We start from the raw sequence: 21,301 nt of genomic DNA, 5'->3' as shown, positions 1-21,301 counted from the left end.
CAATATACTTCATCCTCTACTCGATACTGGCTAAAACACTGTGGGCGAAAAGCCATTGAACAAATTGCACAAATGTAATGCAATGTTTTAACTTGTGTGAAGAGATGTCATTCATCAAATTATTTCATTTTAAATATACATTGTGGAGTTGCAAAACCAGCTCTGAAAATTAGTGCTGATTTTGAAACATTTAGGAAAATTATTTTTAAAAACTAAGGAATTAATTAATTAATTAAAGGTGACGGACTCAAAACCTGGCAGGACTCCAATAACTGCAGGGCATATTTAAAAACATATTATAATGTGTTTTTATTACACTTTTATATGACCAAGGGTCTTTTGTACAGGGTGAATTGGGTACATAATATGATTAAATTTTTTTACACAAGGGTTAGTAGTAAACAATGGTTTATAATTAGATACAATTTAAAAATATATAATTATCAAAACATTTTCAGAAATAATATGTTGATATGAAAGATTTGTTTAGGTATGTTTTAAACATCACATTTGTCATGGTAAAAACGTCAATATCGTTTGTTTATTCGTTTGCTAAACTATGCAGACGAGGAATTGGCGAGTTTTCTAACATCGTCTTAATTTCAAAAATTGAACTATTGGCACCATCTGCCCACGAGCTATGATAAACCAAGCATTAAATTCAATGTCAGCAGATTTTGTAAGAGAGTGGTTATATTTTTGTAAGAGAGTTGTTGTGTTTTTGTAAGAGAGTGGTTGTGTTTTTGTAAGAGAGTGGTTGTGTTTTTGCCAAATCTTCTCCAAATCTGGACAGTAAATGAACCTGGGAGTGAATTTGGCGAAACAAGGTATTGTTGTCATAAAAACATTCATTTTATATTTATAGAAAGTAGAGAAAAGTTATTTTTTTTAATCAAGTTGTAAAAAAATATATTCGAGCGCTTACATTGCTAACGCTGGCTAAACCTTATGAGATACATCAAAATAATGTACTACGGAATTGTATATCTTAAAAAGGCCAACAGAAATGTCTATTATGATATATGTCTGTCTCCTAAGGATAACCTTCAGCAACGACGGGTACATGTCAGCTAGTATATAGACTATAAAATAAACTCGCTAACCGTGTCTGTCTGTTTGTGCGCTTAGTTCTTCTAAACTACGCAACGGATTTTGATAAGGTTTCCATCTTCATTTAGAGAATTTCGATAAAGAATACACGCATTTTATGTTTATAGAAAGTAAAGAAAATTCAAGCAACGCCGGGTATATGTCAGCTGGTTTAGCATAAAATGTGCATTCCTTTTTTTATTCCAAAAAATTTCAGTGCAGTTTTTGCAACTCAACGACTCTTATTATGTAATGCAGCGTTTTATAATTTTCTTTCTGTACAGCAAAATTGGACGAGAGATATCTTCAAAAACTGTAAAGTTGGTCTAAAATGGAATAAAGAATTTGCAACATAAACAACTATACACTTACCTAACTCTGTAGAGTCTGCCGGGAAGTTATCACAGGTTGAGGAGTTGAGAGGCTCCCCGAAGGCCATTTCGTAAATGGTGTGACCAAACGAGAACACGTCCACAGCCTCCATGCTGTTAATCTTCTTGTGCTCGATGATATATTGTCTAAAGTAACATGGCAGCCCCAGCAAACTGTTCTCAATGTCCAGGAGCAATACTTGCTGATTCTCGATGGCCAGATTGCCCGTATGCAAATGACCTGAAATATAATACATATAATATCAAACACTAATACACACACAGGCTGTTGACACATTTGAGCATGAAATCAAATTGCAAAAACTGTGTGTGGGTAAACGATGTTGAGATTGACTTTTTCATTGAAAGTTTTTGACAGTTGTTATGGCTGATATACAGAGATGTGCTTTATTTCAAATAAATCCATTTCAAATGGAAATGCAAAATGCAAAATGGGTATTTTCCATTTTGCATTTTAAATGCTTTTCTAAAAACCATTTTGCATTTTGCATTTTAAATGCTTTTCTCAATGCATTTTCCATTTTAAATGCTTTTTTGCAACATTCTTCCTACTTTCTCCACTCATCTTTTTTTCATAAATCCCAAATATCAGTTAGTCCTCAACCTCGCTATGAGAGATAATTTACATTTGTCAAGTTGCTCCCTGGTAGGAGCCTTGGCAATTGAGTGATACCATTACAAAAAATACTGATTAAAATACTGAACATGGCCATGACGCTGTAATATTAAATGTTAGATAGCAGTTTCTATGTTTTTACGTTGGCAACATTAGTCCCGCGCAAATTTTTTGTGGTTTCATAATCTGTAGTCACATGAGACACCATGTTTTTGGATTTACCATCATGTAATATGTTTGTTCTACATTGATGTCCATTATTAAATGACAAAATTGTTTAAAAATTCTATAATTATTTTGATTGTTTGACCTGAGAAACCATTTTGCATTTTCAATGCATTTTGAAAATAGGTATTTTGCATTTTGCATTTGAAATGCTTTTCTAAAAACCATTTTGCATTTTGCATTTTCAAATGGAAAAGTTTTGACCTATTTCCATTTTGCATTTCAAATGGTTTTGGGTACCCATTTTGCACATCTCTGCTGATATAACAGTATATTTTCTAACAGAGTTTATAAAAAATTATCAGCGCTCTGAGGCTTCGAGGGTTAACTGACATCGTAACACATGGCAATAAAAATTTATGCACAGTGTTGTGTTATTTACTGGAATAAGTTTTATTTATTACTACTACATATATTATTTATTTATTTATTTATACGCCTAAAAAGACTTTTACATAAAAGTGATACATGATGCAGTGTACATAGGAGAATATCTGTACTATACAGGAGATACTGACAGTATATAGATGTAATCCATTGTAAAGTAGGTACAAAATACACAATTGTAAAATTGTGATTACAAGTATAATGAGAAAATATTAAGAAATGATTAACAAAACAAAAAAAGGTAAATAAAAAAACTAAATATGAAGAAATATTAGTAAAACGAAGAGTAACATAAAGTAAAAAAGAAATTACAACAACACTAAATATAAGACAAAACATTAAAATTAATTTACCAACGCTACTCTAATTTGTAAGATTCTACAAAGTGTTGGTATAGATTATGCTTAATTCTATAAATGGAGTCAATAAATAAATCAATAGCACCCCCATACTTGTTGCCCAGATCATGCATCCTATTGGTCAGTGAGTGTGTCTGATAGTTGATCGTGTATGTATTGCAGAAGAATGTTATATTTTGTCTTGTATTCCTAGTTGGCACATGGAATTTAATAGTGGCAACGATGGCCGGACTATCAATTAAGTTGTTAATGACTGTGTAACACAACCAGGTCTGTAATAATTCTCCTGTCAGACAGTGTTATTAGATGCAATTGATTCATCAAACTGACATAATTATGTGCAATATCCTTGATATTAGTCAAAGATATTAGAAGAACGAGATATGCTATGTTGGCCGCCGGACCGTAGGCGGAGTACTACCTAATTAGGGTACTTTGAATACTATCGGGACGTGTACGCACAGAAATCTGTTCTATGTATTAGTGCGGATACCTTAGCGTAAGCGAAGGTGTGCAGTAGTATTGGTGAACAAAACCGGCGACACTCGGCAAAACAATTCCACACATTATGAACTGCTCATAGCACATCTCCTTCTTCTAATATCTTTGATATTAGTGTACAAGCTCACCCATAGATGGCACTAGTAGTAGTCTATTAGGATATACATAGAAGGCGTTAGCTGTCGAGTATTCTGGAGACCAAGTGTCTGATAAACAAGGAGGAACCTACAGTTCGGGGTCCATATTATTCCAACCGTTTGCTAATTAAGATATCAGACCCCATCATTGTCATTGTATCACATTAAAAGTCCAAGTGTTTTGTTGAAGCCGGAGTTTTATTTAATAAGAGAGTTTGTGAGAAACCCCTGAGACACAACATTATGGACCTTACTAATAAACATGTTTTAAATTTTACACAACTGATAAACAACCAATGTAGGGAAATTTGTTGTTTATCATATTATTAAAATATTTGATTTACAGTAAGTAATAAATATTTACATTTAAGTAATACATACAAACATTCAAATGAATGGGAAGAATATTATGAAGTTAAAGTGAATAAAAGACAAAGTTGGGTACGCACGAGAAAGACACCAATGAAAATTGAAACGTTGAAAACAAACAAACATTGCAGAATTGAAATGGTTTTGGCTGTTTGGTGACCAGATCTGAATAGTCAGATCCCTTATACCGACTTCGACCTCATAACATACCCCAATTGGGGATGTCATAATCTAACTGGCTCCAAACTATAATCTATAGGATTCTTGTACAGTATTCAAATATTGCCAGGGTATTCGTAACCCAGGAATAAATGTCTTTCTTTTTTTTATTTTTTTTTTTTATGTGACATCTCACAAGAGCGTCCCTGCCTGTGCAGTGTACAGACAGGGGAACTATGTCACCACCCGGTTGGGCGGCGTTGTGAGGAGGAATAAGGTAGGGGCTGTAGGAAGGGATTTGTTAATGCGGGCCTTGAAGAGGCTCGGATTATAGGAGGGAGGAAAAACAGATGCCGGTAGCTCGTTCCACATACGAGCCGACTTACACAAAAACGAGTCGTAAAAACGGCCCGTTCTCATGAAGCCAACGTCAACCGTGAACGGGTATTCAGCTCGTGTCCGTCGAGTTTCGCGCGCGTGCACCGGTGCATCAGGAATCAATGCTGCTAGCTCCTTGGAGCAGGCTCCATTGAAATACCTGTAGAACAGACACAGCATGCCTACATTGCGTCTATGCATTAGAGAAGGCAATCGGTCTGTTAACAACGGATTGCCAATAAGACGGATCGCTCTCCTTTGGAAAGAGTGAAAAAAAAATCTTTAAAGAAATAATAGGTAAAAACCTTAGACTAGCATTGATAACTCACCGTAAGGAAAGCCTTTATCTTGTAAATACTTTAAAGCTTGTAATATTTGGTATCCATAGTGCGCCACCTGACCCGTGGTGAAGGGACGACTCTGCTTTGGATTAGCGTACTTGGCGAGGTGCGGCGCGGCGAAGGCCGTGTTGTGCAGGTGGTCTCGCACCGACCCGCTGGGGTGCACGTTCCGCACCACGTACGCGCCCGTCTCCAGACTATGCATAAACACTATCTTATCTATGTAGGGGTGCTGGAATCAATCACATTAACTTTCATTATTAACCTTCGACTTGCCAAAATCCAAAACAAAACCCTCAAAAGTTACCCCTCTTGACAACTGAAGTTTTGTTTTGCATCTTCAGTTGTCATGAGGGGCAACTCAGTTACCCAGTGCATATTACAGAAATATGCTCTAAACAGTGTTAGAAAGAGAAAACGCCACGCTTTATATTCAAATCTATAAGTTAACCACAAAAGAATTGAAATGTACACCTCTATGACACCAAAAGTTCTGACCGCTGTTACCGGCCATATTTTATATTAAATGCCATCCCGAACTTTGCAGATTTTCTGCGCGCCAATACTCGGTCCTCGAGTAATGTTCGGGATGGGCAGAGCATGAAACTGTCGCCAAGGCATGGGCACACAAAGGATTACAGGTTCTACTGATTGTAGTGAAATGAAAGCAGTAGTTTTGTTTTTGCACATTATAAAACATGGAGAATATATTTAAGTAAACATGTTACATATTATGACTCGGCACTTACCCCCAGGGATCAAAAATTTGTTCTTAATTCTATCTAAAACTGATTAACCACTTAATTACGGAAAGTGAGCGGGGAGCTTCCATACGGCCGGCGGTGGTCTGTCCCAGACAGATCGAGCTGGCACCATCAGGGCTTTGGTCCAGGAGACGGGTCCAGCGTCTCCGACAAGGTGGCTGATAAGCGGTTCTGGAGCGTATCGGGTCTATCGTTTATGTAACATTAATGGAGCGAATCCATCCATTGAGCTGATCGGCAGATTACTTGAGCGGGTGCCGTCCGGGCTTGTGATTTTATTATCCGTATCTTATTAAGAAAAATACGGCTTGTATCGCGCCACTTGAGGTGAATGCTTCATTTCCCGGAGTCCGCGGAATAACGATTTGCAAGGGATCGCGTATATAAACTTCAGTAGAACATTATTTGTGATCTTCACGAACACACACACGGTCATCCATTATACGGACGTTTATTTAATAGAGCCTGCACCGACTTGGTTTTTGTAAAAAAGAACCGAATAACCCGCATCAGGAATACTGATGTACACTTTTTTAATACGATCGCCCATCCAGGGTAAAAATGAATTATAATCTCATTGACTGTGCGATCATTACACGGCCGTCCCGCTCGTGTAACAATTCCAGAGTACCCAGCGAAAAGGAAACGGAAACAAACAATAGACTGCCCGGCGGTCTATTTGTTGCCAGACCGTGCTCTCTATAATTTTAATCAAAATTAATGCTATGAATGGTACTTGTTCTGAAGAGGTGTTTTAAATAATTACTTTTAAATAAGACTTAACACCGCTTCATAACATTACCCCCCGCGCCACACAAATGTTTGTCCCCAAACATTAATACAACTCTAAAAAAAACTACAACTGCAATAACTAAGCTTGAAAAGATCCTCTGGGTTTCTAAAAAAAACAATCAACAATTATACATGAGCATCATAATTTGTAAGATAAGTAAGGAATAAGACAAAATCTACGATTTGGATAGCAAAACTTATGATGAATGGGTGTGCCGCAGCTTCAATCGCACCCATCGAGCGTGCAGCCGGATGGTTGAGCCTGCGATTCATCCATTCTAGAACTTAAAGATAACTTAAGATTAATGTAACTTAATTACAAATTTTAGAAGATATTACGTGAACGGAGTCTGCAAGCACCCACAGTATCGGAATACCGGGTGATGATAAATTGACGATTGTCGAAGACTGCCGTTAGCGTTACATCTGTGACGGAAAATATTCTTAAACAAAATTGTAGGTAAACCTGTAGGTATATAAAAAAATATTATTGTTCTTCTCAACACATCTAAACAACTTAAGCGTTAAAGCTTCACTGGCCCTTTAATAGGGCGATAAGCCACTCAGGCAACACTTTTTTTTTAGGGAGGTAAACCAACCCTCACTTTTCACTGAGTCTACTTCTCCGTTGGAGATAAAACACACTTCGAAGAAATTCTATCTACTCTACCTGACCTGGTTATTGGGTAAGTCTTTCGAAGAGAATTTATACAATAAGACAAAATAATCATCCTTGGAAAGCATTATTTCGTAATAGTAGAAAAAACTTTTAACCTTTACACACACGCAGGTGTGTAAGGTGGTTTAATCGAGTGGAACTGTCAACAACCAATCTTATAGATGTGGTGCAATTAGTAGTAGTATACATCCATTGTTGTAAATGGAGTCATTGGTCGGAGATTGTATACATCCATTGTTGTAAATGGAGCCATTGGTCGAAAATTGTATACATCCATTGTTGTAAATGGTGCAATTGGTAGAAAATTGTATTATTGTACTAATTTATAGATAAAACTTACTTTTACTAAATATAACTAAAGTTATAGAAGGAATTTAAGGAAAAGACATATGCTGAACCAGCTCTTATAATTGTATCATTAATTACTATGAAATTATTAAACAAAATATCAAGAGTACTACCATAAGTATACCATTTCCAAACATGACAAGATAATTATAATAAACTAAACAAAAATATATTTGGTAAAATTCAATTCTTAATAATAAAATTTTAAAAACTGCTTAGAAAACAAAGATGTACTGGACCGGTACATCTTCACTTTCTAAGTAACGGCGAACGTATACAATATGCACATAAGTATATATTAAGAAACCTAGAATATACGGGGATAGTGGGAAAGTATCACCGTGCATTCCAAGATTTGGGCAGTTTATATATCCCATGCTACCTAACTTTCACTTGTTTAGTCAAAGCCATATTTCAAGTCGTTTTTTTTTTTTTTTTTTTTAAATTATTTTCCTATAAGCTTATCTGAACAACATCATTGTCGTGTAACAAACTCGAGTAGGATACTAGAGTATTATACTAAATTTATTATGTTTCTTTCTATTATTTACCGATTATACTAACCATTTTACGAAATTTCTATATTTTCTAAAAGAAAATTAACTAGGACAGGACTAAGGACTGTCATAATGCTGGGTCGCTCCAACTCGGGTGATCAAGCCGCTTTGTGCTCCCGTGCATTGAAAAATATTTGAAATATTAATTAATTGAGAGTACTTGGTAGGGTGGCCAGACCCACCAAAGCACTATCAGAAACATATTAATCCGGTATATTTTCTGACTTGACGATGTCTTTCACGTGAAAGTTACCAGTTTCCTTACCTTTGAGGTCTGCTAATGTATAGATTAAGTCTGATTTTTTCTTCACGACTATATTTTGCACAAAGCGTGGAGCTAGTTTCTGTGCAAAGTAATTTAAAGCGTTTGATTGGACGAAATTTCTACGCCAAACCCTGTCTCCGACTTGAAAACTAACATGTTTTCTCCGCAGGTTATAATGGTTTGCTCCTTTTTGATAAGCTTTTAGTAAAGCATCTGAGACTTGCTCATAAACTGATGACAGTTCTTCTAATTTTTGTGCGTAGATTCTCTGACTAGTACAATTTTGTGAATTAGATTCCGTATCAGCTATAGGGTTACGATGCAAATCACCGTCTAATATTTGCTCCCGACCATGCATTAGAAAATAAGGTGTAAAACCCGTAGCGCAATTTACGGAATTGTTCATAGCTGATTGTATTTGTGGTAAAAATTTTGACCAATTACGGTGGTCTGATTCAACTAATATCGATAATGCGGTGCCCAAAGTTTGGTTATATCTCTCTACCACATTATTTTGAGGGGTATAATAAGAGTTATAAAACGGAGGAGGTATATTATAATTATTTAATAAGTCCTTAAATTCTTTGGATACAAACTGACGGCCGTTATCACAAACAATGGTGCGCGGTACGCCATGTACAAGAAAGATACTTTCTTCTAAACTCTTCACAATGCTTCGCGCGGTACCTTTGCGCAACGGGAACAGCCAGGTAAACTTTGAAAAAACATCGACACAGGATAAAATAACGGTAAAACCAGAGTAACTTCTCGGTAATGGACCTACCAAATCCAACGATAACATTTGCATTGGACGTGTAACTTTTTTTGGATGTGATGAAATACCGTTAGGTGAGGCCGTACTGATTTTGTGGGCCTTACAGACCGTACAGCGATTTACAAATTGTTTAATGTCTCTGTACATATTTGGCCAAAAATACCGTAATTGTGCTTTTTTATAAGTTTTAAAAACGCCGGGGTGACAAGATCGAATAGACTCGTGAACACTACTTAAAATGTCTAATCTTTTTTCTTGAGGAATTACTTTTTTCCACGCAGTGTCTTCACACAGTGCTAAACGAGTTTTCGTGTGACGAAATAGTTCGTTTTCCCGAATTTGGAAGTTCTGAAAACGTTGGGGAAATTCTTGACAACCCTTCCAAATATTTTGATACCACTCATCTTGAATATTTCCTGAATCTATAATGGAGATTTCGGCAAGATCCATTCGCGAAAGGACATCTGGGACTATGTGTTGAGTACCTTTACGATGGATTACATCAAACGAGAATTGGGATAGGCGTGAACTCCAACGCGCGAGACGACCGCTGGGGTTGGACAGAGAACCTAACCATTTTAGACTTGAGTGGTCGGTTACAACTGTAAAATGAGTTCCTTCAATGTATGGTCTAAAGTGTGTAACGGAGTCTAGTACGGCTAAAAGTTCACGCTCAGTTATTCCATAATTACGTTCGTGAACGTTTAAGCATCTCGAAAAATAAGCAATAGGGTGCTCCTGTCCATCTATAGTTTGAATTAATACCCCCCCAATGCCTACGGAGCTTGCGTCACAGTGTATAGCGAAGGGTTTCGAAAAATCTGGACAACTTAAGACTGGGGCAGAAGTAAGTGCTTGCTTTAGTGCAATAAATGCGGATTCAGCTTCCGGTGACCATTTAAAATTACTAATTCCCTTTTTTGAACCAGTAATACTTGTTAAAGGAGCTGCAATGCTTGAAAATCCCTTGATAAACCGTCTAAAGTAACCGCACAGGCCAACAAATGCCCGAATTTGTTTAGCATTTTTCGGTATAGGAAAATCTTTAATACTATCTATCTTACTTGGATCAGTGCGAAGTCCCTGGGAATCTACCATATAGCCCAAGTATTTAAGCTCGGCTTTACAAAATTCTGACTTTTTTAAGTTAATGGTGAGACCCGCGTCTCGTAGACGTTCGTACACCCGATTTAACAAGTTTAAATGTGATTTCAAGTCTTCCGATACTAATATAAGGTCATCTAAATAGCAAAAAACATTATCATCGAAATCAGGTCCAAACAATGCATCCGCTAGTCTTTGTAATTCGCTAGGAGCATTTTTCAAACCAAACGGCATGCGAGTGAACTCAAAGAGGCCCCGCCCAGGAACAACAAATGCTGTCTTTTCACATGATTTTTTGTCCAAGGCTATTTGCCAAAATGCCTTGGAGAGGTCAATCGAGGAAACATATCTGGCACCGCCCAGTTTATCTAGGATACGCGCAATATAGGGAAGAGGGTAACTATCACGTACCGTGACGTTATTAATTTTTCGAGAATCAAGGCAAAATCTAGCTGTTCCGTCTTTTTTTGTTACAATTATTACTGGACTGGACCATGGTGAACGAGAAGGTTGAATAACCCCTAATTTTAGCATTTCATCAACTTCTGTTTCTAATTGTTTCTGCCGTGCGGGTGAAAGAGGGTAATACCGCTGTTTGATGGGTGGTCCTGTTGTAATTATTTTGTGTTTAACTAAGTGTGTTAGACCTAACCCCTTTTTTTCAAAAGAAATTGACCCGAATTTTTTAACTATTTTAGAGAGTTCCCTGTTCTCTTCAATAGTTAGGGATGAGGCTGGCCGAATAGCCCGCAACCCACTAATATTTCCTTCCGAAACAGGAAGAGTAGCTTTCGAAAACAGTTCCGGTGCGATGTGGAACTCCTTCCAAAAGTTAACTCCTAGAATAATTGAAGGCGACAATGTCGGGATGACGTAGAAAAGAATTTCCTTTGTGGATGATTTATACGTGACCGGCAATGACATTGTCCCTAAGACTGGTTGGTTTGAACCGTCCGCTGTATAAACACTAAACTTAACTTTAACTAACTTAATACCTAATTCCTTAAAAATTTTATAACTATTGCCTCCTAGACATGACAATGAAGCGCCGCTGTCTAGCATTCCACTGTAGAAATTATTTATAATATGTACATAAGTATAAGGACGGTTATCATTTTCAATAGCCATCTCCCGTGGCAGCGGGCCCACTGTTCCGGTTGATGGGGATGAAAGAAATTTATCAACTATTCGGAGCCAACTCTCCCACTCGCTTTTCCTCTGCGCCAAGGACGGCTTGTAGCAAGAGAGACTCCGACCTAGTTTTTTGACTTTTTATGAGCTTTGTCATTGATAGCTCCCACTTTAGGATTGTTAGACCTTGAATTTTTCTTCCTGCAATCTTCTATAACGTGTCCCGATAGTTTACAATATGAACAGAATGGTTTATTGTAAAACGTTCTAGAATTTTCGTGTGCAGTTTTTGTATATGTGTTAGAAGTAGAAGAAGACGGTTTATTGTATTTATAATTATTATCTCTGTTTCCAAGACTAACTTTAGTATAGTTGTTGGAATAATTGTTGTTATTTGGTTTTCTGTACTGATTTTGGTTATAACCTTGGTGTCTATGCATATTATTATTATTAAAATTAGGTGTTTGTCTAGCAGTACTATCAAATTTCTCCGGTTTATTAGTGACAGGTAAGTCTACTTTTGGTTGAGAAACGTTGAAAGATACGAAATCATCCGACAGTGATGCATAAGATTCCAAGTTGCCTGCATGAGTAGTCAATTGCTCGAATGTCGATATATCTCTTGAGACTAGTAAATTTGTATACATAGGCAATAAAGCTTTTTTTGCCAACCGCAAAAGTTCTAATTCCGGTAGTTTAGCTTCAAGCATATTGTTTAATGATTTCATTCTGAGAGTGAATTCTAGCACTGACATACCTTTAGGTTGTGTCATGTTAAATAGTTTTACCTTAAGATCTGTTTGAAGGTCGTTTGCTTCAAATTGTCTTATCAAAAGTTTTGAAAGATCGTCCCATTTCAAATCCTGAGTGTAAATAGACCTGAACCACAGGAGTGCTAAACCTTCTAAAAGATCAGGAAAAACGCGTACAAGATGATCCTGGTTAAAATTTTTTGTCCTACATTTCTCCTCAATTAATAGTAAGAATTCCCTTACACTACTTTTTCCGTCATATTTCAGTTTCCAACCGTCTACGTTATTTGAGTGTGAGTCCCTATAAATAATCTTCGTTTGTTTAATTATGTGGGCTTTCTTAATGGTTGTGTCGTCTAATTCAGAATCCGATGATTCAGAATTCACTTCACTTATAGCAGGTATTTTAATCTCTTTATTATAAGCGCGCGCCTGTAAACGTAACTCATGAGAAGTCGACGATGGATCAATATTCCTGTCTTTAAGTTCTTTAATGAGAACCTCCTTCGAAGCCCCATTGATATTTGGTATTGGTATTGGTGAAGACATGATTACGTTCTTTGATGTTCAGATAGAAAGAAAGAAGTAAAAGAAGAGAAAAATAAATATTTAATTTTTTTTGTTTATAAAACAAAAGAAACTCTTCATTGACGGCTGTAGTATCATTAGACGTAATATTAGCTCAACTTCTATTGTACGATTGTGAAAAAAAACAAAAAAAAATTGTTAAAAAAAATATGCTCCACCCTAATGAGAATTGCGAAAAATGGACCACCCTATTATATTGTGAAACGTTATTAAACGTCGGCCTAATGTAATTGTCAATCAAAGATATCATTTAATTTGGGCGAAAAAAAATGACGTAGGTATGTATATAAATAATATTGAGTGTTTGTTGACTTACGAGTAATTAAAACGCATATCGATTGTAATGTGGACTTACAATTTGTATTGTAGAACGCCGACATAAATGTTTTTAATATTATGTATATTAGCGTAAAAATCTAATAATATTATAAAACGCAAATATGCCTTGATCAAACAAGTGAATGACATCGTAAAATAATCGTAAATAATTATGAATTAGACAGTTTGACATAACCTCCCATATAATCATCTTGTTTACCAATTAGTGTTGACATAAAATTTGACAGCTACAAAAGCATAGATAAATCATAGATTTCATGAAAGATGAAAGTTTACGCAAGATTTTACCATAGAATAACGCAAATTATGAATAAGGAAGTTGAGTGAAAAATATTTTGACTTATAAAAAATATGTTCATGTAGATCAAAAAATATCGATTCTAAATATATAAATATATTTCTATATTATTATTCTTACAATTAGTTAAACGTTCTTGAAAAAGCATTCAATAGCAATATACTGTATACGCTCCACGATTGGTCGAAAGAATTCTGTCGTCACATGTGTCGTGACTTGTACGTACAACGGAACACCTATGGTGCATCTCTTTCTATTACATGAGAGATGGTCGATTTAGACGAGAGAGGTGTATAGGCCAAAGGTTTATTTGGGTTTGTCAAATATATGTACGTATTTGTTATTATTATTATATGAAATGGATTTCTAAAGATACATATTCGTATAGTGCTTTATAATAATATGTTGTTTATTGCATAACTTAGATGTTTTTATTATTATACATGTCACAAAGCATGTGATACACTTCAGGCCGCCGGCCGCTCAGAAAAGTCTCACAGTGAACTGGGCTGTAAACCGTTATTTTACTTTTGGTCTTTACTTTTCTGCGCGGTGGTCCTGAATTCGCGCGGGGAACGTCAACAAGTAGCGACGGCGATACCGTACAAGTACCGTATCGGGCGTGAAAAGCAAATATTCTAACTTAAAATATTAATTTAACTATGAAATCTTAATCAATTTTCTTTTTTTTTTAATAACATCAATTATAATAGACGGTTAACATTGGTAAAAAAATTACTGGAATTCCTTGTTGAAGAATTAAATTTTTTTCCATACATAATGCTTAAGCGACGTGGTTTTCACAGTTCTAATGACGTCACACTACACCCCGCCTGTTACCGCTCGGATTCCGCTCGTTTTGGCGGGCTTAATAAAATTTAAACTTTGAGAATTAATTTAACTATGAAAACAAACTTTAAAAAAAAAAAAAAAAATACCAGTATTTAAGTTTGAATGCGAACATTGATAAAAAAAAATAAAAAAAATGGACTCAACTTCCTTATTATCGTTACAAGAATACTGAGTGTATTTGAGGTTATGAAACAATATTCAAATCACTTGACATATGTGATACAATATTATGTCAATTAATCATGAAACATTTCACCAAAATCAGCACAACATGCAATCACCACGAGCCAAAACACGTTGAGGCGCCAATTGTTACCGGCCATATTTTATATTAAATGCCATCCCGAACTTTGCAGATTTTCTGCGCGCCAATACTCGGTCCTCGAGTAATGTTCGGGATGGGCAGAGCATGAAACTGTCGCCAAGGCATGGGCACACAAAGGATTACAGGTTCTACTGATTGTAGTGAAATGAAAGCAGTAGTTTTGTTTTTGCACATTATAAAACATGGAGAATATATTTAAGTAAACATGTTACATATTATGACTCGGCACTTACCCCCAGGGATCAAAAATTTGTTCTTAATTCTATCTAAAACTGATTAACCACTTAATTACGGAAAGTGAGCGGGGAGCTTCCATACGGCCGGCGGTGGTCTGTCCCAGACAGATCGAGCTGGCACCATCAGGGCTTTGGTCCAGGAGACGGGTCCAGCGTCTCCGACAAGGTGGCTGATAAGCGGTTCTGGAGCGTATCGGGTCTATCGTTTATGTAACATTAATGGAGCGAATCCATCCATTGAGCTGATCGGCAGATTACTTGAGCGGGTGCCGTCCGGGCTTGTGATTTTATTATCCGTATCTTATTAAGAAAAATACGGCTTGTATCGCGCCACTTGAGGTGAATGCTTCATTTCCCGGAGTCCGCGGAATAACGATTTGCAAGGGATCGCGTATATAAACTTCAGTAGAACATTATTTGTGATCTTCACGAACACACACACGGTCATCCATTATACGGACGTTTATTTAATAGAGCCTGCACCGACTTGGTTTTTGTAAAAAAGAACCGAATAACCCGCATCAGGAATACTGATGTACACTTTTTTAATACGATCGCCCATCCAGGGTAAAAATGAATTATAATCTCATTGACTGTGCGATCATTACACGGCCGTCCCGCTCGTGTAACAATTCCAGAGTACCCAGCGAAAAGGAAACGGAAACAAACAATAGACTGCCCGGCGGTCTATTTGTTGCCAGACCGTGCTCTCTATAATTTTAATCAAAATTAATGCTATGAATGGTACTTGTTCTGAAGAGGTGTTTTAAATAATTACTTTTAAATAAGACTTAACACCGCTTCATAACACCGCAAATTGAGAAACATGAAAATTCGTGAGTTTTTAATTAATTTTTGACAAAAACGTGAGGTGACTATAATGTTTATAATCCATTTGTCTAATAAAATATTTGTTTATTTTTTTGTTAATTGTAATATTAGTCCAGTTTTTAGAGGAAAAAACGTATGTTTTTTAAGTTTACGTTTGCATTAGAAAATTTTATAATTCCAAAATCATTTGTTTATTTCTGATAATAATTTGAAAGCGTATTTCATCAGCTTTCATAAATAGTTTTTAGTTTTCAGATACGTTCAGAAATATTCCATTTATTTCGATTTTATTGTAAAGCAGAAATACAAACTCTCCGACCAAACAAATTCTTCCGACAGCGACTTTAAGAAATACAACTGTCAATATACCAGAGGCCTGAGTGGTTAATGCCATTTTTATTCCATTTATTCATAAATTGTATTGCTATTATTCCTGTAGCTTAAAACCTGACATTTTACAAATATTCACAAAAAAATGCTGTCTTCAGAAACCTGATTGAAATTTTTACAAAATCCATCTAGCGGTGATAATTAGAACTGCTATTTATTTTTCGGAATAACTTTATTGAGTAAAACCTCAAATTGTAATATTTAAATATTGAAGACAATATTAGTGATTTTTAAATGAAAATCTGAAACAGAAAAATCAGAAAAGGAAACGGTCACATCTGGGACTCGAACCCAGGACCCTTGTCTTTCCGGGACAATGCTCTACCAACTGCGCTAATGGGACCCTATTCCCCTCGGTCACTTTTAACTGTATCATACTTCGAATAAGAACTACCAACATTGTCTTCATTTTTTCACCGCACATTTTTATTGACCGAGGGGAATAGGGTCCCATTAGCGCAGTTGGTAGAGCATTGTCCCGGAAAGACAAGGGTCCTGGGTTCGAGTCCCAGATGTGACCGTTTCCTTTTCTGATTTTTCTGTTTCAGATTTTCGTTTAAAAATCACTAATATTGTCTTCAATATTTAAATAGAACTGCTATTATTTATTAAAGAAAATTCAAATGTCAATCGAATTCCGTTGTGGTTTGATTTCCTTCTGATAAAATCGCCCGTGTGTTTCACCTTCCATTTGAACAAAGCCGGTTTAATTTCGTAGATGTTTTCACCAAGACCACCTTCCTCTGAGACCCATAAAACTGAATCAAATTAGCTTCTCAAATTCTATGAGATCCGAAGAAAAAAAAAATGTTTTAAATTTTTTTTTAACTATTCAAGTAATTTAAAACATTTTAGTAAAGTTTAGTCAATCGTTGGATGAATAATAATAATAAATCAAGAGATTTCCATAGTAATAAAGAGGCTGATTTGATTCAGTTTTCGTGCATTTAATTTAGACAGTGTTGACAATGTTTTGACTTTAGTATTGCTCGTGTGAAAAATTAATGTGTTTTTGTAAAATAATTTTGAAATAAATGACAGTATCTAGCTAGATAAAGCTATTTTGGAATAATGGTCACTCAACATATTGGCAAAAAAAAATATGTTTTGTATTAAATTATATTTAATTAGTCATAAAACAATACGAACCTCTAAATTCATCAGACTCTTAAATGCTACTTGCAAATCTCTTTCTGTTAAAGTCTTATCCGGCCCGTAGGTGGACCAGGCCATCACGTGGCTCCCGGGACCCTTCACTGGCCCTCGGCTTACCTAAACAAACAAACAAACACACAATAGCATTCAAATAATATAATAATGTTAATATGTTCAGTCCGTAAAGCTCGGAATTACTTCCTTGGAAAACTTCCACATAATTTAAGATTAAAAGATTCAATAGAGAAAGTCCAATCAAATGAGTCGATTGGCAACAAATTTATGTTTGTCACGCCCCCTGGCGTTCTAAAGGTTAAGCTTCTATCAAATACCAAAATATGTCACTAATATTCCTCTCATAGAATATTCTAGATAACATTTTGTATTCTTTGGCTGCGTGTAGAGGCCATTTTAAATTATTTTCTAAAAATTGAACATCTGTTTTGCACTTTTTGAAATGTCTGTGACTTTAGATATTTCAAGTAGACAACATACAGAAATAGTAATATTAAATATTTATTTATTTATTAATCTTAAGTTAGCTCACATCTTCGTGTGTGCTAATAGTTTTATAAACATATAAACATGTACATTGTTTGGCAAACATAATCTTTCTTAAATAAGTTAAGGATATTTTGGTAACTAACATTAGAATTCATGCATTTACGAATTTTAAAATTTGGGTAAAATGGTGAAATACATACAGATGGATTCATTAGCTTTAAACCACAGTAAGCAGTTTATAATATGTTTAATTATTAATATTCGGATTTATGATTATTGGAATGAGTGTGGCCAAATCCAAGACCAAACAACAGGAAATCTCAACCGCTTAAGATGTTTCTTTTTAAATACACTTAGGACGGGTAGTTTCACAGAATTTCAACAATTCATCAAATTTCATAGTTGATTTTCAAGTTCTGTTAAGGTTCTATTCAAGTTATGTTATTATTTCAGTTTTGTGAAACAACTGGCCAATAATGATATAAAACCAGAACTTAGAACCAGAAAACAACCTTTACAGAACTCGAAAATCAACTTTTAAATTTGATGATTTCTTCAAATTCTATGAAACAACCCATCCTTAGAGACTACACCGCTGAAGTGGTTAGAGCAGTGTTGAGATGATTTATTTACCATATAGTAATGTTTCCGGAGTCGCCAGCCGATGTTTGGCAGAGGAGATCTCAACTCAAAGTCTCCATCTCCCCTCAGGGCCATGGACACATTCTGCAGCGCCATCTCTGTAATACACATTTATAGTTCAGAGTTCCTGATATTATTCTTTCAACGCCAGCAGAAGGAATAACCACCGAAGAAGCTTCTATTTAATAAACCGTAGCAGGATGAAAGACAACTTTTTTTTACACTAACCCCTTGGGCAATTTTGGGAGATATATCTCCAGTCTGAAAAAGTTAAATGCTATCTCATTTTGTATTATGGTGAAAAATATGATTTAACAACTTCATTCAACATTAAGGACGGGTTGTTTTACAGAATTTGAACAAGTCATCAAATTTCTAAGTTGATTTTCCGTGAAGGTTCCATTGAAATTCTGAGGCTATTTCAGTTTGGAGAAACAATTGGTCAACAATGATATAATAATAGAACCTTCACAGAACTTGAAAATCAACTTAGAAATTTGATGAATTTTTCAAATTCCATGAAATAACACGTCCTTAGCATTTGAAAAATATTTGTTAAAGTATGCAGATTTTTATATTAAAAGAACAAAAGAGAAGTGGCAATAGCTTTTATAATATCTTTGTCTAATTGAATTTGTTTTTCAGTTTCGTTTAAAGTAATAATTATAGTTTACACGATAAAAACCATCAGTAAGCTACTTAAAAAAAACTTTACCTTTGTTTTCAGTCAAATTTTGAATATTTTTAATTGCACATGTCGATTTGTAACACTAAAATCTGAAAGAGTCTTTTATCTGCTATCAAGAATGGTATTATTTAGAAATATGTTCAGAAACAGCAAATTTATCTGGAATCAAATATAATGAGAAAATATTTTCTGCGGAATCTGTATTCTTTGTTGACTGTCATCTTTGTCATGTTTTGTGGTGATTTTTTTAAGAAAAGGTAGGAGAGGAAGTTCTAGGAAGAGGTGATGAGGGGTAGGTTATGATGGACGTATAAATTCATCCCTCCCACCGGTCTAGAGTGTCTGGCTAGAGAGGTCAAAGGGTCTCCATCAACCGGCCTCTCACGCAATTGGTGGGCAGACGCATCTGCTGCCAAGACCTAGACAAACCTTACCCGATGAACCCCCGTACCCCTGCTAAGTCACCAAATGTATAGAATCACTTGGGGTGACCTATGGCAGCGGTGTTAGTTATTCAATGAATGGTTACCGAGGTGGCAGAACCCATATCCGCCTCCCAAATTATAATCAATGCAAGCTGCAAAATTTGATAATTGATGATAAATTTGTTTCATACCTTCATTGCATATATTAAAATTTAAAAGTTGTGTAATTTTCCATTTTATTATAGATATTACAGGGTTTTCCAATAAGAGGTGTTATTTTGATATTCAATCGTAAAAGATCAATGGATTCACGTAGCGCCGTCTTGTTGAAAGTAAACGTTGTCCAGATCAATACCATCCAATTCCGGCCATAAAAAATCATTAATCATCTCTCGATAGCGCAATCCATTCACCGTAACTGTTGCTCCAGCCTCATTTTCGAAAAAGTAAGGTCCAATGACTCCGCCGGACCATAAACCGCACCAAACAGTCACACGTTGAGGATAGAGAGGCTTTTCAACAATAACTCTTGGGTTTTCCGAGCCCCAGATGCGACAATTTTGCTTGTTGACGAAGCCACCGAGGTGGAAATGGGCCTCATCACTCAAGATGATTTGCATTTGATTCACTCAAGTGAATTTTAATAATTTCAATGCGTTGTTGAAGCGTGTATCGTTCCATTTTTATTAATGGCGTAGTTTCTACTTGTCAAATATCAAAAAATGACAGCTTCAAAAGTAACATCTACCGAAATAGCGGGCTTATTGGAAAACCCTGTATATGGATACCAAGCAATAGTCATCACTTCCTAAAACTATAATATAATGTAATAACATACCGCTAACATCCCATAAACAAGGATGTACATTGTAATTACATAACTCACTTATTTGTCACAGTCATAATATTTTTATTACAAAGAAAATATACGCCCATTAAATCGAGGCCAACTGATAATAAATTCAACTTTTGCATTTAGTAATAATAATAATAATAATTTATAATCTAGTCAGTCCGCTCCGGGCGTCGAATTGCCAAGGAAACAAGAGCCAAGGAATCAATGCGCTGATAATACCTAACACAGCGCCCTTGAGGTTTTTACTAGCGCCAGGCGCCATTTAGCTCATGGCTGGCCCAGATTGACGATTGTGAATTCTTAGAGCAATTTTCCTCTTTTCAAAACATTGCAACTTGTTACTGTTACAAGTTTTGTAAAAGAAGGAAAATAATAACAATTAAAAGTAACCTAAGGTAAAAATAATTTGATTTACAAACCACTAAGAGCCGAAGAGTAGTTCTCAGGATCTAGAAATGTTTTCACTGGTAAGGAAGAAGCCAATATATTGTTCTTCATGATGACATCGAGGTAAGCCTAGAATTAGAATAATGGTAATTTTTAATATTTTCAAGAATTACATTTTTTTTTTTAAAGCAAATTTTAGAAAAAGTTTTTAAGCCTCTATTGAGGCTATTAATTGGGTAAAAAAGAAGCCAGGATATTTTTGGATACAAATATGAATGGGCATTACATTAGTTTCAGTTTAGGCAGAATACTTTTGAAAATAATTTTTACATGCTTGGTCGATAAACTTATTTTTCATTAGACGTAATTAAAAATTTTAACATTCAAGATTAGGTTCTACGGTACCTCTTCGTGTTTAGATAGTTATATACATAAGCAATAAAAATTGATAATAGATGGTTATTTACAGAAGCAATAAAATTGATAATAGATGGTTATTTACAGAAGCAATAAAAATTGATAATATGTAGATAGTTATTTACAGAAGCAATAAAATTGATAATACGTGGTTATTTACAGAAGTAATACAATTGATAACAGATGGTTATTTACAGAAGCAATAAAAATTGATAATAAATTACTGAAGCATACTGATACTGATGAAT

The 21,301-nt window shown here is 35.4% G+C and overlaps 1 protein-coding gene across 2 annotated transcripts in view; it reads right to left on the bottom strand.

Moving 5' to 3' along the window:
* The window catches only part of LOC149418835 (PX domain-containing protein kinase-like protein), a 29,665-nt gene that overhangs the window by 2,400 nt on the left and 5,964 nt on the right, over positions 1-21,301 (bottom strand). For both annotated transcript variants that reach the window (XM_089639029.1, XM_089639030.1), the window contains exons 3-7: positions 20,669-20,765; positions 18,272-18,378; positions 17,129-17,251; positions 4,942-5,185; positions 1,462-1,701 (exon numbers count right to left, since the gene is read on the bottom strand). In XM_089639029.1, the coding sequence (XP_089495155.1) occupies positions 1,462-1,701; positions 4,942-5,185; positions 17,129-17,251; positions 18,272-18,378; positions 20,669-20,765 (811 nt within the window). The remainder of the gene's footprint in view (positions 1-1,461; positions 1,702-4,941; positions 5,186-17,128; positions 17,252-18,271; positions 18,379-20,668; positions 20,766-21,301) is intronic.

The sequence above is a fragment of the Hesperophylax consimilis genome, chromosome 13 (assembly GCF_061612785.1).
Source record: "Hesperophylax consimilis isolate HC1 chromosome 13, BYU_Hcon_1.0, whole genome shotgun sequence".
Classification (NCBI taxonomy): Eukaryota; Metazoa; Arthropoda; class Insecta; order Trichoptera; family Limnephilidae; genus Hesperophylax; species Hesperophylax consimilis.
This window is presented reverse-complemented; position numbering and strand designations above follow the sequence as displayed.